The sequence below is a fragment of the Acanthochromis polyacanthus genome, chromosome 2 (assembly GCF_021347895.1).
Source record: "Acanthochromis polyacanthus isolate Apoly-LR-REF ecotype Palm Island chromosome 2, KAUST_Apoly_ChrSc, whole genome shotgun sequence".
In the NCBI taxonomy this organism is placed as follows: Eukaryota; Metazoa; Chordata; class Actinopteri; family Pomacentridae; genus Acanthochromis; species Acanthochromis polyacanthus.
In genome coordinates, this window is record NC_067114.1 from 34,900,552 (window position 1) to 34,920,654 (window position 20,103).

The following is a 20,103-nucleotide window of genomic DNA, read 5'->3' on the forward strand; positions in this document are numbered from 1 at the left end:
ACAACTGAACACTAATGAGTTTTAATGATTTTACTGCATATGTTATATATATTATAGTGATTTGGCTTGGAACTGCTAAATTTGCAAAAGTGAAATGGAAATATCATGACTCATATCATATGTGGAAAGGGTGGAACCCGTATGGTATAATGGTATGTATGGTATATGCCACTGATCATTTCTATGGTATTATTTATGCTAAAAATGTGTTTATTTACCTTTTGTGTGCTTTAGTGCTTTGAGATGTAGACGTATTGACAAGATTGGGAAAAAAGCACCAATCAAAACATGAGTTTATCATTTTCTTGTTTGACATCAGTGCTAGATCATTTTGAGGCAAACACAATTAACAAAAGTGTTTTTCTACAAAGCATTCATTTGACAGTCTAAATTGAGCTGCAGGAAGTGCCTCAAAATAAGCTTAACAGCTAAATGGTAAAAGAAAAAAGAAAAACCCCAGTGGAGAGTGTGTGTCCCTTCTGTTCATGTTAAACCCCACTGGAGATGGAAAACATTCTAGAAAGATCCTCTCCATTATTTCTGTGTTTCAGCTCCAATGCTAATAGAGTACTGATGTCAGAGTGGAAAAAGGCTGCCTATTAGTGAAAAACATGAATCACAGGAAGGAGCTGCAAGAGCACAACAGAAATGGGTGTAGTAAGGTCTTATAATTAACTACACAGTCAATGCCACCAATCATCAAAGCTGAACCATGCACACTGTCAATGAAAGGTCTGTACAAAACAAAAATCTAGCAGCAAGGATGCCAGAAAAAGTATGTCAAAAAACACTGGAATAAAATAACAATATCTCTGTTGATTTACATGCAGTGAAAATAGTGTAACATTACAGAAAAAAAACATTATAAAGGCACAAAATACCTAACGTCATTTTGTTTTTTGTTTTTTTTTAAAAATACAGATTTTGATTGTGGACATAAGTAACAATTTTGGACAGTTTTTGTTTGCTTTTAAGTTAACATGAATTGATACCTTTTGTTGTATTTTTGTTATTGATTGTAATTTAACAAAACAGACTAAATTACAGTGAATTGTTGGAAAAGAAATGCAGTTTAAAATCAAAAAGTGAGGACTCTTTTTTTCTTACAGTGTAGTTTATCGTGTCTATTCATTTGTATCGACACAGCACTTTGTTGGACACAATTAGTGCAGTTAATGAGAGCAGGTTTGGTCTGGATGTCTCATTCCATTTATTCTGGTGGTTAAAATTAGAACCTTGGTCAGAGCTCTGGCTTCGTTCATGTGATGCTCGTGGCCGCGCCCACAGTGACGCGCAGCTCAGGAGAACGAACCTCTGCTGAGACTGAAGGGATGAAGAGATGAAGAGAGGAGAGAAGAAGGTTGTCCAGACTGACCGATGGACATCTAACTCACTGCTGAAGACTGCTCATCTGCAGTGTGACCCGAAGAATCGCATTTGACTTTGTTTCGTTCTTTTTCGATCTGGGAAGCACTCTGCTGCACGATAACACGGACACAGATGCGAGTTTGTTGTGAGTCTTTGCTGCACTTACATACCTGTAAATTATTTGTTGCTTTATTACGTATGCAAGTCTGCACGCAGTGACGTGTTGAATTGATTTAAGCGTCGGTTTAGATAGATTTTTGATTCACATTTTTTACAGTAAAATAACATTCATTATGCGAAACAGAAGCCACGATGAAATGATTTTATGTATTGCAGTTTTCACCATCCACTGTTAAATGATAAGTTTGTCTTATAAATACACAGTATCCACAGAATTTGAGTCAGTTCAGTTTTATCTGCAGTTTCACATCATCAGTCAGCTCGGGACACTTAATGTGAGGTCAGGACCTTACTGTTTGTTTTGGAGCTGCTGCAAAATTATTTTCATCTTTTTGAACTCATAGCAGTCTTGATTGGAAGTCAGGTGTTTGTTGTTGGCTCTACAGATCCAGTGGTCCAGAGGCCTCTCTGTGCACATGATGTTGTTGGTTAGAGGCAAGTAAAGCGTCGTTCCACCTCAGTAAGCATCAGAGAGCTCTACACAGCAGACTGCTTCTAGTGTTAGTCAAAGCAGTACTCGCTGTTTTTTGTTTTGTTTTGTTGTGCAAATCCGTGCAGAGAAATCTTTGGTATCAAACTCATGCATAAGACTTATTTATAATACAATTTGCTTTATCTCCTGTTGGCAACACCAGCCTCCAAGCAACTTAGCAAAATGCTGACTCCTTTGTGAGGGTCGAAAGATGAACGCCTCCAGTTGCAGTGATCCTCCAGTCAGCATGTATCAGCAGAGCTCAGGATTTGACCTCAATGCCAGCTGTGACTGGCTGCTTCCTCAGTGTAACTGGACATCAGTGGACAGAGCTCCACAGCTGCCTACCTTTACTACAGCGGCCAAAGTCAGAGTCATTATTACCGTCATCCTGTGTGGCATTTCCACTTTTTGCAATCTGGCTGTTCTTTGGGCAGCCAATGGGCACAAGCGCAAATCCCACGTGCGAGTGCTAATAATCAACCTGACTGCAGCTGATCTTTTGGTTACCTTCATTGTGATGCCTGTGGATGCCGTTTGGAACTTCACAGTGCAGTGGCTGGCTGGCGATCTGGCCTGCAGATTCCTCATGTTCCTTAAGCTGCAGGCCATGTACTCCTGTGCCTTTGTCACAGTGGTGATCAGTCTGGACAGGCAGTCGGCTATTCTCAACCCTCTGGCCATCAGCATGGCTCCGAAGAGGAACAGGATCATGTTAACAGTGGCATGGACGATGAGCGCCTTGTTCTCAATCCCACAGGTAAGACCAGCTACAGGCACAGGTTTGACAAGACGGATGTTTACAAATTGACTCAATGTTTTTAAGAGAGTTTGTAATACAGAGAGAAGTGATCAACAGTGAACAGAAGTCTTTTTTTGTTACCTACAACAGAAACCTCCTCCATGTGCCATGAATTATCACAGCCTATAGGCCTTAATATCTGGCAGCAGATTACTGCATTTGCATTTGTTATCTGAGCCTCACAGAGGTATTAAAGTGGAGGCAACACATGCTAGAAGAAATTAAAATCTGGCTTTTTGACATGAAATTAATTCTCCTACAGGGTTTATAATTCTCTGGGTTTTCATATTTCTGTATATTTATGTAAAACGAGACATTTCCTTGAGGTTCTGTGCAATTATAACCTGCCACATGCTTCAGAGGGTCCACAAAGAGTCGGTGTCAGAGATTAGTAGCTCAGTTTTTAGTTACATAAGGATGAGGAGCCATAATCCTGGTGGTGTGGACACTTCATTGTGAACACTGAACCTTGTGGCCGTGTGGCCTGTTCAACTGTTGATCATGTTATGAAATAAAAGCAGAAGTAACAACGTTTTTACATGATCAATAATTCTTAACAAAGTACACATAGAACATACAATCATTTGACAAAAAAATCTCTGGAATTATTTTCATTTTCTACCTAATGTCATTTTTCAAGGAGAACCCAACATCTGCTGCCTCCAGCTTCTTAAGTGTGAAGATTTGGTACTTTTTTTTGGTCATATATGACAATAAAGTAAATGTATTTTGGCCTTTGGACCATTAAACAGATGAAGTAAACAAATGAAAAAAATTATTTTAGACTATTTGGTTCCACCTGCTATCTAGGAAATCATAACGAGCATTTTTTTTTCAGTTGGGTATTTAATAGCCAAAGTGCTGAACTGATTAAATGATGAGTTAATAACTGAGAGCAACAATTATGATCGAGGGAAGCTTCTGGCAAGTACTTCTTGGTTAACTCACTGACTTCTCATGATAACAGAAGCTGATTTTTTTGTTTCAAATTCTTGGTAATTTTTGGCTCAGTGACAAACAAGCAGAACAGCACCACCGTTTCTAGCAAGTACCCATCAATTGAAATTAAAACTGCTACTAGCAGGATTTACCAGCCTGCAAATATGCTAACATCTGTTGGTTAAAAATGCAATCGCCCCTGGCTTTATGTTCAAAGTTGATTTTAAAACAGGATCTGTGCTTCGGGTCTCAAACATATTCTTGATGGCTGATACAGTATACAACCCAGGTGAATACACTTCTGTGTTTTACCACCTCACAGTCACTGCATTACTTTGAAAGTTACAATATAAACCTGGATTTACTATATTATACCATAAATTTACTATATTTAAAATACAGTGCAACAAAAGGTCAGTACAGCTTTCATCATTCAGATTTAAATGTGTTTATTATCAATGTATTTGTTCAGTGATTAGTATTTTCTATGACAAGACCTCTGCTTGGAGGGGTTGTGTTGCTTTCTTTTTCTCTGTGGAATACACAGAATTAGGACAGAACGATTTGGGGAAAAGATCTAATTGCCATTTTTTGACAGATGCTGTTATTTGTTTTGAATTTGTTTTTTTTTTTAAGTCAAGCTTCAGTGCAACATTTATTGTGTAATAGGCTTTAAAACATGATAGGGGAAGACACCATCATATGATTGTCAGACAAGTAGGATGGCATAAATTGAACGGCAAAACCCGCTTACATGACAGTTTAAACTCTGGGTTAGACATGCAGGATGTGTAGTCTAAATGGCATTGTTTACAGTTTGCTGATCGCATCATTCCAAAATATAATATATGATTATATGTTCAGCCCTCCCCCAAAGGTTCTATTTGATTCTGTGTAAATGGCATACTTAATCAGGTCACAGTTTTTACATTTCACAAATATCATGTCCCCAACATCTTGTAGACTCATGCAGATTTGAAATCACAGGTATACTCACTTTTTTCAGTGAACACAGGTGTATTCACTTTCATACATTTTTCATACAAAGTATTGAAAAACACAAAACTTGAATATTAATAATGAGCTTTTGTTGTGGGCTGCACAGTGGCGTAGTGGTTAGCACTTTCGCCTTGCAGCAAGAAGATCCCTGGTTCAAATCCCGGCCTGGGCCTGGGATCTTTCTGCATGGAGTTTGCATGTTCTCCCAGTGCATGTGTGGGTTTTGTCCGGGCACTCCGGCTTCCTCCCACAGTCTAAAAATATGCTGAGGTTAATTGGTTACTCAAAATTGCCCGTAGGTATGAATGAGAGAGTGTCTGTATATGTAGCCCTGTGACAGACTGGTGACCTGTCCAGGGTGTCCCCTGCCTTCACAGTCAGCTGAAATTGTAGAATTGGATAGGCTCCAGCATCCCCTGCGACCCTAGAGAGGATAAAGCAGTGTATAGAGAATGGATGGATGGAACTTTTGTTGTATTGTGTTTCTACTGTGGGTCTTGCTTTAATATAATCAATTTTAATCTTTCAAATATAGTAAGTCTTAGTCTTAGTGAGGGGTTGGGGTGTACACTGTATAATGGTAAAAATTTCAGGTAGAGCTGTATTTTCTTGTGATATATGCATTATCTTAATACAAAATAAACGTCTCAAAAGGACTCTAACGAGTGCACAGGTAGCTCCACTGGTTGAGTGGGCAACCCATAAACAGGGCCTATAGTTCCTGACACAGTGGCATGGATTCGAGTCCTGCTCACAGACCTTTACTGCAGGTTTTCTGCCCATTCTTCTCCCTATTTTGCTGTCTGTCTCTTCACTGATCTATCAAATCAAAACAAGCCAAAAATGGCCAAAAAAAATAACCTAAAAAAGGGCTCTAACTGGCAAAGATTTTTACCACTTCATTGATTTTTATTGTAGTGAATCTCAATATGTAACCATAAAATTCTTGCATATTTAACCTGCATTTTCATTTTCATTTCTTTCACACAGTGCAGAAATACTGAATATTGTATGTTTCTATTTTTTTTTAAGTTTTTTTAGCAAAACATGTCATCCCACAAAAAATTGTAATGACAGTAATAATAAGAAGAAATCCACTCAGAGAGCGCAGTACTCCACCAATGCTGCTCAGTCGTTGCATGATTGCAATCATGTGATCGTCAGCAGGCAGCTGACATAATGCTCTCTTGTAGTCATAGTTGCAGTGACGCTGTGCCAGTATCTCACAATGATACAGAAATCTTTAACAAATCTGTGAATTCAGACTATAAGCTGTATTACTGCCAAAATGTAATCACTACTGCTAAAATCTAATTGGTCCTTGTGTCATTTCTGACCTTCCCTGAAAAGTTCATCCAAATTTGTCAGTCCGTTTTTGAGTAATGCTGCGAACAGTCAAACAGACAGACAAGCGTATGCCGATTGTCACATAACTCCTCCATGTTCCTTGGGGGAGTAATAATAGTTTGGTTGAATGGTTCAGTGAACTTTAAAATGTGTTACCAACCTATCAAACACCTTGAATTTGGAATGTCACATAGAGGAAACATTACTTTTTCCTGATATGTTTATTTTTTTTATCCTACAGATATTCATTTTCCATAATGTGACCATCACCTATCCAGCAAACTTCACTCAGTGCACCACTAGAGGGAGCTTCGTCAGTCACTGGCAAGAAACAGCATACAACATGTTTACCTTCTGCTGCCTCTTCCTGCTGCCACTGGTCATCATGATTATCTGCTACACCAGAATCTTCATCCAGATCTCCAAGCAGATGACCAAAAAGAACTGTAAGTGCACAAATTAGTCAAGTGTTCAGTTGCTCCAAACACAGACAAGACACTTAACAAAAGCTAGAAACATGCACAGGTTCCAGTGTAGAAGACAGCAAGTTGGATGGACTTGACTTCACCTCAGCTTCTGACCTTACTTTGTCTTGTAATCCAATGATGTGATCCAATCAGCCTATAGGTTCTGATTTCATTCCTTAATCTTTTTCCTGTTGTTTTGGCCTATCAGTATGTCTCTTGCCATTTCAAAATCTATCAAACTCGCACTCCCCCCTCCTCCATGTTTCTGCCACCTACACTACCAGTCAAAAGTCTGGACACACCTTCTCGTTTAATGGTTTTTCTTTATTTTCATGACTGTTTACATTCTCACTGAAGGCATTAAAACTATGAATGAACAGATCTGGAATTATATAGTAAAACAAAAAACTGTGAAATAAGTCAAAACATGTTTTATATTTTAAATTCTTCAAAATAGCCACCATTTGCTTTGATTGCTGCTTTGCACACTCTTGGCGCTCTTTCGATGAGCTTCATGAGATAGTCACCTGAAATGGTTTCTCTTCACAGGTATGCCTTGTCTAGGTTTCTTTGTGGAATATCTTGCCTTTTTAATGGTGTTGGGACCATCAGTTTTGTTGTGCAGAAGTCAGGTGTGTACACAGTTGACAGCCCTGTTTGATAACTGTTAGAGTCCATATTATGCAAGAACCAATCAGCTAAGTAAAGAGAAATGACAGTGCATTGTTATGTTAAGAACTGAAGGTCAGTCAGTCCAGAAAATTGCAAAAACTTTGAATATATCCCCAGGTGCAGTCGTAAAAACCATCAAGCACTACGATGAAACTGTCTCACATGAGGACCGCCCCAGGAAAGGAAGACAATGGATCACCTCTGCTGCTGAGGATAAGTTCATCTGAGTCACCAACCTCAGACATCGCAAGTTAACAGCACCTCACATTTGAGCCCAGATAAATGCCACACAGGGTTCTAGTAGCAGACATATCTCTAGATCAGCTGCTCAGAGGAGACTGCACCATTCAGGCGTTTGTGGTCAAATAGCTACAAAGAAACCACTACTAAGGAAAAGCAGAAGAGATTTGTTTGGGTCAAGAAACACAAGGAATGGACATCAGACCAGTGGAAATCTGTGCTTTGGTCTTTGTGCGACGCAGAAAAGGTGAATGGATGGTCTCTACATGCATGGTTCCCTCTGTGAAGCATGGAGCAGGAGGTGTGATGGTGTGGACTGCTTTGCTGGTGACACTGTTGGGGATTTATTAAAAACTGAAGGCACATTGAACCAGCATGGCTACCACAGCATCCTGCAGCGACATGCCCTCTGATCCGATTTATGCTTACTGGGATCATTTATTTTTCAACAGGACATGACCCTGAACACACCTCCAGTCTGTGTAAGGCCTATTTGACCAAGATTCAGAGTGACAGAGTGTTGCGTCAGATGACTTGGCCTCCACAGTCACCTGACCTAAACCCAGTTGAAATGGTTTGGGATGAGTTGAACAGCAGAGTGAAGGCAAAATCGCCAACAAGTGCTTAGCATATCTGGGAACTCCTTTAAGACTGTTGGAAACCATTTCAGGAAACTACCTCATGAAGCTCATTGAGACAATGCCATGAATGTGTAAAGCAGTAATCAAAGAAAAGGGGCTATTTTGAAAAATCCAAAATATAAAACATGTTTTGACTTATTTCACAGTTTTTTGTTTACTACATATTTTCATACGTGTTCATTCATAGTTTTGATGCCGTCAGTGAGAATCTACAATGTAAATAGTCATTAGTCATTAATAAATAGTCAGTACTTTTGACTGGTAGCACATGTCACCTGATATATCACCTCTCTGGTATATATATCAATCAGCCCTCTTCCTGTACTCATTTGCCAGATCATTTTCATACATATTCAGGTTGTCACAGTGTTTCAGATTGCTTTTCTATTCATATCTTTGCCGATCTGATCTGATCAGATCCTTATTTGCTTCATCTTCCTCTGTTGATTGCCTGTTATCATCCCTCCCTGAACTAAGAGCAACTTATTCACTTTAACCTGCCTTTGTTTGAAGTGTCAGAAATGTCAGGTGATTCAGTCACGTTGTATTCCCTGTGGCAAGCTGTAGGGAAAAAGTGAAAATGTACTGGCATGGATCCAAATGGGATTCGATCTGTCTGTTACTTTGGTCAAGACTAAAATATATCCACAATTACTGGATGTTTTGCTGTGAAATGTGACATTCATAGTGTTTTATGAGAACTGTAGTGATGATGATAAAAACATGAGTAGTAACATTTATTATTATTATTGTTGTTGTTGTTGTTGTTGCTGTTGTTAATAATAATAATAATAATAATAATAACAGTCAGAATAATAATCAAAATCATGATAATCATAATCATAAAATGTATTTCTATAACACCTTACAACACATTCAAATACACAAAACATTTGATAGTGAAAGAAATAAAACATTAGTTAAAAAGAAAGTACAAACAAAGTACAACGGTGAAAGCAATGTCTACCTTTGCTTTCAGCCTGGACTGTGGCATGCCTGACAGTAGCTGTGCTTCAGATCTCAGGGACCAAGGTGCAGAATAGGGTATCAAAAGTTCAGATTTGTAGAGTGAAGCCAGACTGTGTAGAGATTTAAAAGTGATCAACAGAATCCTAAGTTGAATTCTATAATGACTGGGGAGCCAGTGTAATTGTGCCAGGAACGGGGTTTTATGTTCCTGTGTCGAGTCATTGTGAGAACTCCTGCTGCTCAGTATTGAGTGAACTGCAACACGATGGTTGTTGTGTTGTTGAGGCAGGTGAAGAAAAACTTTGTAGTAGTCCAGGTGTGAGAAAATGAGGGTGTGAATTAGCTACACAGTGATGCTTCTGGTGAGAATAGTTCTTTATCTTTGCAATGTTTATAATAATAAGAAGTTTATTTATATAGCACCCTTAAGAACAACATTCACAAAGTGCTTTGAGAGTCAAAACATGCAACACAGACAATCAAGCAAGATATAGGTCAGAGCAGTTAATTAAAATAAATAGTAAAAACCATACATTAAATGAATAATTAGCTAGATTATCATGCATATCAAATGGGGGAACTAGGCAGTCTGAAAATTAAAGAATACAATTGAAGTTTAAAAGTTAGAAATTAAAAATTTAAAAATCTGAGATTTAAGGTAGTAGAGAGATGACATCACACCAAAGAACCAGGCAGCTAAAATTAAAATAAAACAAGAGAGAACATATAAAATAAACAGGACATAATACAAAATAGAACACTAAAACTAAATAAAGCTAAAAGTAAACGTCACACATTTTCGTAAGTCTATAAAAGTGGGTTTTTAGAAGTGATTTAAAAGAAGTTACTGACACTGAAAGCCTTGTCTCCTCAGGCAGGTCTTTCCAAAGTCGAGGGGTCCTGATGGAGGAAGCTCGGTCTCCCGTAGATTTAAGTCTTGATTTTGGAGGGACCAGACGGGATCCACCTGAGTATCTGAGGGGTTATAAGGGGTCAACAGATCATAAATGTAGATTGGGGCCAGACCCTGGTGAGCTTTAAAAGTGATCAATAAAATCTTAAAATCAATTCTAAAACCAACAGGGAGCCAGTGGAGGGAAGCCAGGATAGGTGTGATGGTGTTAAAAACCAGTAGGAAGCCTATCTGCTGCGTTTTGGACAAGTTGGAGGCAACAGAGGAACTTTAAAGGAAAGCCAGAAAGGAGTGAGTAACAATAATCAAGATGGGAGAAGATGAGTGTACGAAAAAGTTTTTCCAGGTCTTAAAGTTTTCTGATTTTTTTGTCGATGTGCTGGTTAAAAATAAGGTTGTGATCAAAGATGACTCCCAAGTTTGTGGCTGACTGTTGTGTTGGTTGGTATTCATTGAAATCAAAAAGGCGGTCAATCAACTAAATCTCATTCTCTGCTCCAGTGTCCTCCAGTGAACCACATCTTCGCTGCTCAAAGAACAACATCCCCAAAGCACGAATGAGGACTCTGAAAATGAGCATCGTCATTGTGATCTGCTTCATAGTGTGCTGGACTCCATACTATCTGCTGGGTCTGTGGTACTGGTTCTTCCCAGATCACCTGGAGGGGAAGGTCTCTCACTCCCTTACCCACATCCTGTTCATCTTCGGGCTTTTCAACACCTGCCTGGACCCCATCATCTACGGCCTGTTCACCATACGTTTCCGAAGGGGGCTGAGGAATTGCTACCACAAAGCCACAGTAATGTCCGGCTTGGAAACTAACATGATCATAACCAAGTCCCTGAATTGTCCTGCAGCCACTTTACCCAGTAAAAGAGGGATAACCGCTGATGAAAAGGACAACAGTTGTGAACAGACTAAAGCCAAATTTACTGACAGCAGAGTCTAACTGTGTTCATTCAGGGAAGAGGAGGGCAGCTTTGCTGTTTCAGCTCTGTTTTCAGCAAAATATGATAAAATAAGAGCAGAACAAGACACTTAATGAACTGGATGATATCATCTTTGGGGTTATTTGTTTACTGAACATTTGTTTCTTAATCACTCCCAACATGCATGTGTTTGTATCCACGTGTTTTTGTGTGCTTCAGGATGTCCACCTTACTTCAAATGTCACATAACCTCTTTATAAACACAGTAAATGTGTTTGGAGCTGTTTAATGGTTTTTATGTTGTGTAACTGGCTCCCATTTTACATCTGCTGAATACAGTATACACTCACCAGGCTCTGCCAACAGCTCTGACATTAAATGGTGAAGAAAAGACGTAGTTGCCTGGTTACACACTGCTGCTGCCTATGTTCTGACCTTTGTGCTTTTACACACACCTAGAGGTCGATCAGGGAGCCTGGATGACTGTTGGTGTTACTGAAGCTGCAAATTTTCATTTACAGATACAACAAGACAAAAACATATGATCCAGCCTAATCCCTTAGGAAAAACACAGAGTATGTTGACAGTAATATCTAAATAATGAGTCATAATATTATTTGTGCAATGAAGAAATAGAAGAATTCCATCCAGTGGTTCTGTAGAAAACAAAACCCCCTCAAGTCCCTCCAGCGGATTTGAGTGTGTAACTACGGTAGGTTCTTTCAAAGCCAACACTTTGATTTGTTGTAGTAGGAAACTGACAGGTTCTACTAATTCTATTATTCACAGTGTCACAGTGAGCAAGTCTGCACAATTCCACAAGCCTGAAAGTGACACAGCTCATTATTTACAGCTATTTATGCTGAAAATGTATGCTGAAAGAAAGTTCCACATTTTACGACACTCTAGTAGAACAAACTGAAGAGATCTTGTCTTTTTTTTTTTACTTTTTCTGTGCAGTGTATTCTTTTACAGGATGGAACATGAAAAAAATATTCAGATTACACTAATTGTTAAAGGCATAGTCCATATTTGCAGTTCTTCATACTCCATATGGATTATGTAAAGAATCTGCTGTTTCACATGTATAAAAAATGAAAGGAATTTTTTTTTCAGCCTATAAAATGCATAATTAACAAAATAAATGTTTCTGAACATGACACACTGTCTGGCAAAACTAATGTGTTTAGAGAAGAAAAGAAAATTGAGAAGTTTAAAAATAGCCTAATGCAATAAATGTTAAAGTTTTGGAGCATTTTCCGTAAAGCAGTCAGCTGGACTACCACTATATTAACTGACTGCAGCAACTAATTTCATCTTTTACTTTCTTGGGCTCAGAAGTCGACTACTAGCCTCTCGCTCAGATCTGACGTTGGCTTCATCTTGCCAGGTGTTAAACTATGGGATTGTTGTCATTCAGTTCGGCTGTTTGCAAGTACTACTCCCTGTTATAGTTTTCTTGTAAATTTGTAATAAAGATAATTGCATTCAACCGCCTGTCTGCTGTGTCTCTGTTGCCTTGCGCCTGAGTCTCTGAACCAGACCGTAGCACTGTTGCCAGTTCTCAGTTGGTCAGACCAATCACTGTCCTGTTAGAGGTGAGTTAGCCTGTCACAAATGGTTGTAGATAGATGGTTCAGCTAATCAGCTGCTCACTTTTTGAATGTGCCCAATCATTTCCAAACTTCTCAGTTGGTTGTGAATAGCAAACGAGGTTCAGTTATGCATACATTCTAATGTACCATAGGACTGAAAAGGATCTGAGCCAGAAGTCAAATCTTTTATTTAACGGCACAATCTACTCCAACACTCACTGCTTCTTTTAGCTGTAGCCATTAATGTGAGCTAGTGACTGGAAAAAAATAGACTGCAGATCCAAACAGCCGCAATGATGTGCCTCAAGACATTAATAAGGGGTTATGTCCATTCATCAGCTGTCTGCTGTCCTTGCATACATTCTTGATAGTTCCCAGTGTCTCACAGAGCTAACACAGACAGACGACCATGCTTACTCACAATGACACCCTCAGCAAACTCAGAATCACCAGTTAACCTACCACTCATATCTTTTGACTGTCAAAGGAAGCCAGTGTATACTGACAGAAAACAATTTAAAGTCTGCACCAAGAACGGCCCCAGCTGACAGCAGGTTCAAACCCTGAACCCTTTTGCACTGACTCCCTTTTATGTAGCACTTGTTAATTAAAAACAACAACAACTGTTAGGGCTGACACAGATGGAGGATGCTACCTGGATGTCCTCCTTTGAAGTGAGTTGGGTACAAGTTTCCGTGAAAATGACCTGCGTACATACATTTGAGTAGCCATGCCAAAGCATTCACTCCCAGCAGAGACGAGATAGTTACAAGCATGCAGGCAAAGACAAATAGATGCTATGTGGCTTAATAATGGTACGTAAAAAGTAGGTGTGTAACGAAATAAAAAATGACGAAAATAAAATTCAAAGACGCACGAAAAAAACACGAAATAAAAAAACTTAAAGGGGCACCACGCACCACTGAGACTGATGATTTTTGACCCTCCTCACCTACCATAGCAAAACACTCGCTTCAAAACAGAGGAAGATGAGGTTGAGGAATTAGCTGATGCTCCTTCGTCAAATAAATCAGTTGTGGCTTCCTATGTAAACGACGAGAGAACGGTGAGAATATTGCGGATAAAACAAAAACCGTGTGCAAAATATGCCGCTACAGTTCGCCGTATACTGCGGCGAGTACAACTAGTTCACAGTTCAGACATTTATAGGTCTAGACTGCAGCTCCTAGGACTGCTATTTGTTTTCCTTTTCATTTAAGAATGTAGTTATCCTGATTGTTACAACAACAAAGCACTTTTTATTGAGATTTTATGTTTGTATTTGCACTGTAGTCTAAATAAGGGGAAAAAAACTACAATTTTGTTTTTTTCAAAGAGCATTTATTTTGTACTGATGTAGCATTATTTTTTATATGTGTGAATAAGGTAGAAAATAAAGAAAATGAGATTTTTGCATAGCATCCTACTGTTGGGGATTTTCTTTAATCTTTATTTCATATCGTGAGTATTTCATATCGTGAGCCCTGTTTCGTATTTCTTATCGTTTCGTGAGTTGACCATTTCATTACACCCCTAGTAATAAGAGAATATGTTCTACTATAACAGATTTACATCTATTGACTCTGTTATAATATATAAGATAAAGATAGTTATTTATGGACTAATGCAGACCTGACAGTAGATTTCTGATCCTCTTATAACCAGCTGTCCTTAAAGCTGTCAGTTGTTTGTACAAAGAAACACACCTTTATACAAACTCACATCAAATTATATTTAAATAGAAGTAAGACATACTATAGAAACAAAATGGGTTGCTCTGTTTGAAGTGCAACATGCAAGACTTTGAGTATAATCTTGTAATAAAAAAAGTCTGGACACATCTTCTCTTTCAATATTTTTTAATTTAATTATTGATACATTGTGGAGTAATACTGAAGACATCAAAACTATAAAAGAATACATATGGAATTATGAAGTAAACAAAAAAGTGTTAATCTTCAGTAATGATCTACAATGTAGAAAATAATACAAATAAATAAAAAGCATTGAATGAGAAAGTGTAATCAGTTTTCTGTTACGTAGAGATATAGTGGAACCGGTCAGGCTGTGTGTAGGTGTTTGTGCATGTGAGTCCATCCCTTTGAAACTGTTGGTCCTACCCATGCTTTTAAACAGAGAACGACCACCTGCACCACAATGTAAATGCAAAAGTGTACACCTGTATTCAGCTGGTGCCCTAAAAATTTGTTGTTGTTGTTTTTTTGGAAAAATAAAATATTTTAAGTCATTTACCTATTTTAACTGCTATGCTGCTTCTCTGCTGTCTGTTCCACTCTGATGTTATTGTGTCTGTTTCCACTGAGGGGTAACTTCAGTCCAACACACCAGTGGAAACAGACATTCACACAGCAGAATAGAAGGTAGCATTACACAAACTGACAACATACAATGATAAGGCATACCACCGTGACCACCTGCCCAATGTTGTGTTGGTCCCTCTAATGCTGCTAAAACTCCCCTGATCCAGTGGTTCATGGACACGGGACCTCTGGGGATGTCCTGTGGCACCAGGATGGAGGAAGTGAATTCTGTGGGTTGCAGGGTGGGACCTAGATCAGGCTTATCCCAGCACATCCCACAAATGCTCAGTAAGATTTGGATCTGGGGACTGTGGAAACCAGGTAAACAGCTTAGTTCTGTCGTGTTCCCTGGGTCACACCTGAGCAGTTTTTGCTGTGTGTGTTGGGGTGCATTGTCCTGCTGAGGGTGAAAACTGGCATCAAGGACTGCTGTTGCCATGGGGAGTGGGGGGTTGTTTGACCTGCAGTGTTCAGGTGGGTGGTACATGTCAAACATCAACATGAATGTCAGGATTCAAGGTTTCCCAGAAGAACATTGCATTATAACAAGATGATCAATGTTATTCACTTAATCTGTCAGTGGACAGAATGTTGTGGCTGAGCGGTGTTGTATGGTAATTCAATATGCTTTACATTTTCAGTGTAGAGTCGAGGTGTTGCTGCTCCAGTGGCATCCAGTGGTCCTGTTTTAAGTGCATGCCCTTGTTTGTTTTATGGGAGAGTGAGCCTCTCCCATAAAACAAACAAGTGCCCGTTCTTTCTAAAGAACATTTAAAACAGCAGGTGTTGTGCCAAAATGCTTTCCAGTGAAAATAAGAATATAATTGTCATTATGAAGAGAGAGCAGAGATCTGCAGGGGAAGGGCTGTATTTTCAGTTTCTCTGGTTTTTTGCTTGTTTGCCTTTTTGAGATTTCTGTCTACTACAGCTTTAATTCCTAAAAAAAATTCTACAATTCTACAATTTCATTCAGCAGACACTTTTATGCAAAGCCATGACGTACATGTAAAGAGTAGATACAACACAAGCAAGGATCTAGTCAGGAGAAAACAACCTGAATAAGTGCCTTAAAATAAATGGATATTTTTCAAACCTTTTTCATAGAATTATGTATTAACTTCTATAGATAAACATGGTTTGGGAAACATGGTCATTAATTAACTGGGAGAACAGACGCCACTTGCATCTTAAAGAAGAATGCCAGTATATTTGAACTTGACTACTGTGGCTCTTTGAGTCATTCTAACTGTAAGTGATATAGAAAAATGACAAGTTGCGCAAAACAGCACACACTACATGTTGAAGTTATTACAGTGCAAACACCCCTGCTTCCAAAATGTATGCTTACATGGGCTAAACTAATGGATTTTTAAAACACTGACAGCAAAGTGGTATTGATCTTACCAACACTTGAAATTAGTACATTTTTAATAAGTCAAACTATTCCAAGAACGTATCTTCTTAGGTTCTGTTAATACACTACAATTGGAATAGGAAATAGACTCACAAATGTGCAATTTATCAAAATCCTGAAAATCATAAAACTTTGGAGCTTGTTGTTTCATTGCAGTCTTTTACTATACCAGTGAAGACACATCTGCTTTTTTACTGGCTTCAGCATATTTTTTTTGCTGTTTTTAGAATGGCTGCTGTGTTTAACAGGATGATGTGGTTACATTCACAGTCTCTAAGGTGATTTGGAAACCTAAAACATTTTATAAGTGATGTCATCTTGCAGCAAGTTCTACTGAATGCTCTGGACAGCCTGAAGCTAGGTCCCTGTTACCAGAGCAGTCAGCAGATCTGATCAAGGACAAGCTAAATGACAGAGTAGTCACTGGCTTAATGTGGAAAAAAAAATCACACCCATCTGTGGCAGTCCTGTTGTTTCAGTGTGTTTGGTCACCCACCAGGATCCATATTACTGATATTAGAGCTGCTTCTATTTTCAGGCATGATTGAAAGAAACTGGGTTTGCTGACATGTTCTTGTTGTGGTAGAACAAGCGAGTACATTGTTTTGGTCTTGGCCCACATTAGTTTCTCATCTTTTTCTGGCTGAAGAGCGCCAGCTCATTCACTGCTCACTGATCCTTCCTAAGCCTGTCTGCTCCTATTGCATTTCTTCTTGTGCGAAGAACATTGTGATATGAGTACATCACCACACAGGCCTCCCTTCAACATTTATCCCAGTCGTACAACTCAGAAAACAGATGCACGTTACAGCAGCTAGCTAAAGGACAGCTGCTGCAGTCAAGAAAAATTGCATATTTTGTTTTCATCTCTTTATTGTTTCAGTCTTTGCAATTGCCCATTAAATGTACCGATCAACTGGAAACCCACACAGATGTACAGCTACTTATGAACAGAGCAGTGTTGCAGATCATAGGCTATGTATGAGAAGCGCTTCCCTTACACATATAATGAAAATCACATTGTGTCAAAGTGCTGAATGAGCCAGCTGCTCTGATCAAGTCTAAATTCTGAATGATCACAGCTCAGTCATGTTTCTCACATAATGAGAGCAAGTTCAGACAAGAAAAGCACTCAGAGAGCACATCACTCGACCAAAGCTGCTGAGTCGTTGTATCATTTCCGACGGATTAAATCTTTAATAAAAAATTACCTTGCACTGAGCACAGGCATGTGTTATGCATGTGTACGTTATGTATGGATGTGGAATTGCATGACCTTAATACGTAGTGGCAGGAATTGATAGGACTCGAAACACCCTCACAATTTAATCAGTCGTTCCTTATATGATTTCCGACGGATAAGTCCCAATAAGTCCACAGTGGTCGATCACTTGTTGTCATAGTTACAGTGACGCTGTGCTGCAATCTCGCAATGATACAGAAATCTTTAAGAAATCTATGGATCCGGTTTTTATGCTGCATCACTGCCAGAATCTAATCACTTGGTCCTTGTGCAATTTCTGACCTTCCCTGAAAATTTCATCCAAATCCGTTATTCTGTTTTAGAGTCCAAAAACTAGTCCTACTGTCTGTTAGCAACATTACTGCCCCTTCTGGGCAGTTAAAGTCGAGGGTGTGACAGAGATGCTGCTGACAAGATGGAAGAACCTCCTCTGAACGAAGCAACCCAAGGCTCATTTGAAGTTTGCCGCTAATCACATGGTCAAAAGGCTTTCTGGTGGGAAGTTCTGCAGTCTCATAAAAAAACAAATAGTAAGCTACTTTGCCACAGTGGCCAGCAATATGTCTGGAGGAGGGAAAGTGAGCCACTTAACCCCAAGAGCCCCTTACCTACTGTCAAGCATGGTGGTGGTAGTATTATACTCTGGGGCTGCTTTGCTGCCAGTGAAATTAGTGATTTAATACAAAGTAAATGTAATCATGAAGAAGGAGGATTACCTCTTCAGGAAAACGTAAAATCAGCCAGACGGTTGGGTGTTGCACACATTTGGGTGCTCAACCAAGACGGATACCCTGTTGTAGCAAAGAACTGGTCAAATCAGACTAACAATAAGGTTGTAGATTGATATCCCCAAAATCCCGATTTTAACTTCATCACGAATCTGTGAATTGTGCTGAAGAAACAAGACTGTCAAAAATCATCAGATTTAGTTGAACTGACCAGCAACATTGGCTGTTCCTGATGTGGCAGGAGCAGCCACATGTGGCTTTCAGTTCCCATGTACCTTACTCACCTGAGTGTCTGACTTCTGTTTTCCAAACTGAGATCCCATTTGTGTGGTCATTAATAGCTAATATATCACACTCTATGGGTTGTAAACATTAGCCTCTTCATCTTAGCACATGGAAAAAAGCCAAGTTTATAAAAATCCCCTCAATTTGAGTTTTCTCAAATATAGTTCATGTCATAATAAGTACTTCTTACCACATTAAATTTTGTTCATTTTCTGATTGGTTTGTTATTGATTACTTATTTGATGCCTCAAAAAGGTGTATACTACTTTAAATAAAGTAGCTGTCAAGATCCCTCCTGACTTCTGCTCAGGAGGTGGTCATGATCATATCAAAGGCTTGCTTCTGTCCAACCATGGGGATTTATCATCATTTGTTTAAAACCACAAAGTGAGTTGTCCTCCAATAAACTGGACTAACAGATATTGTGAGGTTGAATAGGTGAATGGGGTCTGGGCAGGATCATGACTGCACAGTGCTCTGGTTACACACATAGACATTACATGGTGAGGGACAAACCCTCTGTGACGTAACTCAAAAATCTACTAAAGGGAGGTCTGGAAGTACAGTGTGGTGACTCCAGCTGTCGCCATCTTAATGATGCCTGACTCCTCCTAACTCCTGGCCAATCCAAAAAATTAGCAAAGGGGCGGAGTGGGAGAAGAATTGACGTAGGTTATGCAAATGTGTCTGGGGTATGGACAATCCGATAAAGGCACTGACCTAAAGTGGCTACACCTTTACTAATGCTTAACCTGAAGCCTTAATACAATTTAGCAGGATGAACCTCCACATCCTTTTGTCATGAATGATGTAGCTATAGACACCAAAATCGTTTATTGTACCAGGCTGTCAGCACCTTTGGTTCTGCTGTAAAGTCTACATTTTACCAACACTATCAAAAGTACTAGTTTGAGTGGTTTACTCAAGACTTGTAAACTACTTAGACAAATATAACATCCTTGTGTCTTCTCAGTATGGCTTTAGGAAAAATAGTAGTACAAGTATGGCCATTCTTGACCTGGTTGAGAAAATAAACGATGCTTTTGAAAGAGGAGAAATTGGTGTCGGGGTTTTTCTTGATCTTTCAAAAGCCCTTAATACAATTGATTTCACAATTCTACTTAAAAAGCTGCTGAACTACGGGGTTAGGTGTATAGTGCTCTAGTGATTCAGGGATAATATTCATGGGAGAAGGCAATATGTAAACGTTAATGGGGTGAATTCTAACATGGAAAATATAGATTATGGGGTTCCCCAGGGATCCATTCTGGGGCCTCTTTTGTTTATTGTTTATACTAACGACTTTGCATATTGCTGCAGTGATATTCATAAGGTAATTTTTGCTGATGATGCAAATTTGTTTTTGTCCCATAAAAATACCGAACAGCTTGAAAAATTGTTGAATGAGCAGTTAGTAAAGGTCAATACTTGATTTAAGTATAACAAACTGTCATTAAATATTAACAAGACCTTCTATATAGTTTTCCGTTCTAGCCGTCGTAAGTATTGTGATCCAAATATTAAGATCATCTTGGATGGCAAAATTGTTAAAAAAAGTAGTTTACTAAATTCTTAGGA

General features: G+C 39.0%; 1 protein-coding gene across 2 annotated transcripts; it reads left to right on the forward strand.

Moving 5' to 3' along the window:
• The first annotated feature begins 1,284 nt into the window (after positions 1-1,284).
• On the forward strand, positions 1,285-12,431 carry LOC110961813 (putative gonadotropin-releasing hormone II receptor). Of its 2 annotated transcripts, XM_051942583.1 has the most exons (5): positions 1,285-1,513; positions 1,935-2,008; positions 2,184-2,780; positions 6,349-6,553; positions 10,511-12,431. In XM_051942583.1, exons 3-5 carry the CDS (start codon positions 2,232-2,234, stop codon positions 10,957-10,959), a joined length of 1,203 nt encoding a protein of 400 aa, XP_051798543.1. In that variant the 5' UTR covers positions 1,285-1,513; positions 1,935-2,008; positions 2,184-2,231; the 3' UTR covers positions 10,960-12,431. The 2 variants fall into 2 exon arrangements, with proteins under 2 accessions (XP_051798543.1, XP_051798534.1); XM_051942574.1 differs by having other exon boundaries at positions 1,285-2,008.
• Positions 12,432-20,103: the final 7,672 nt, after the last annotated feature.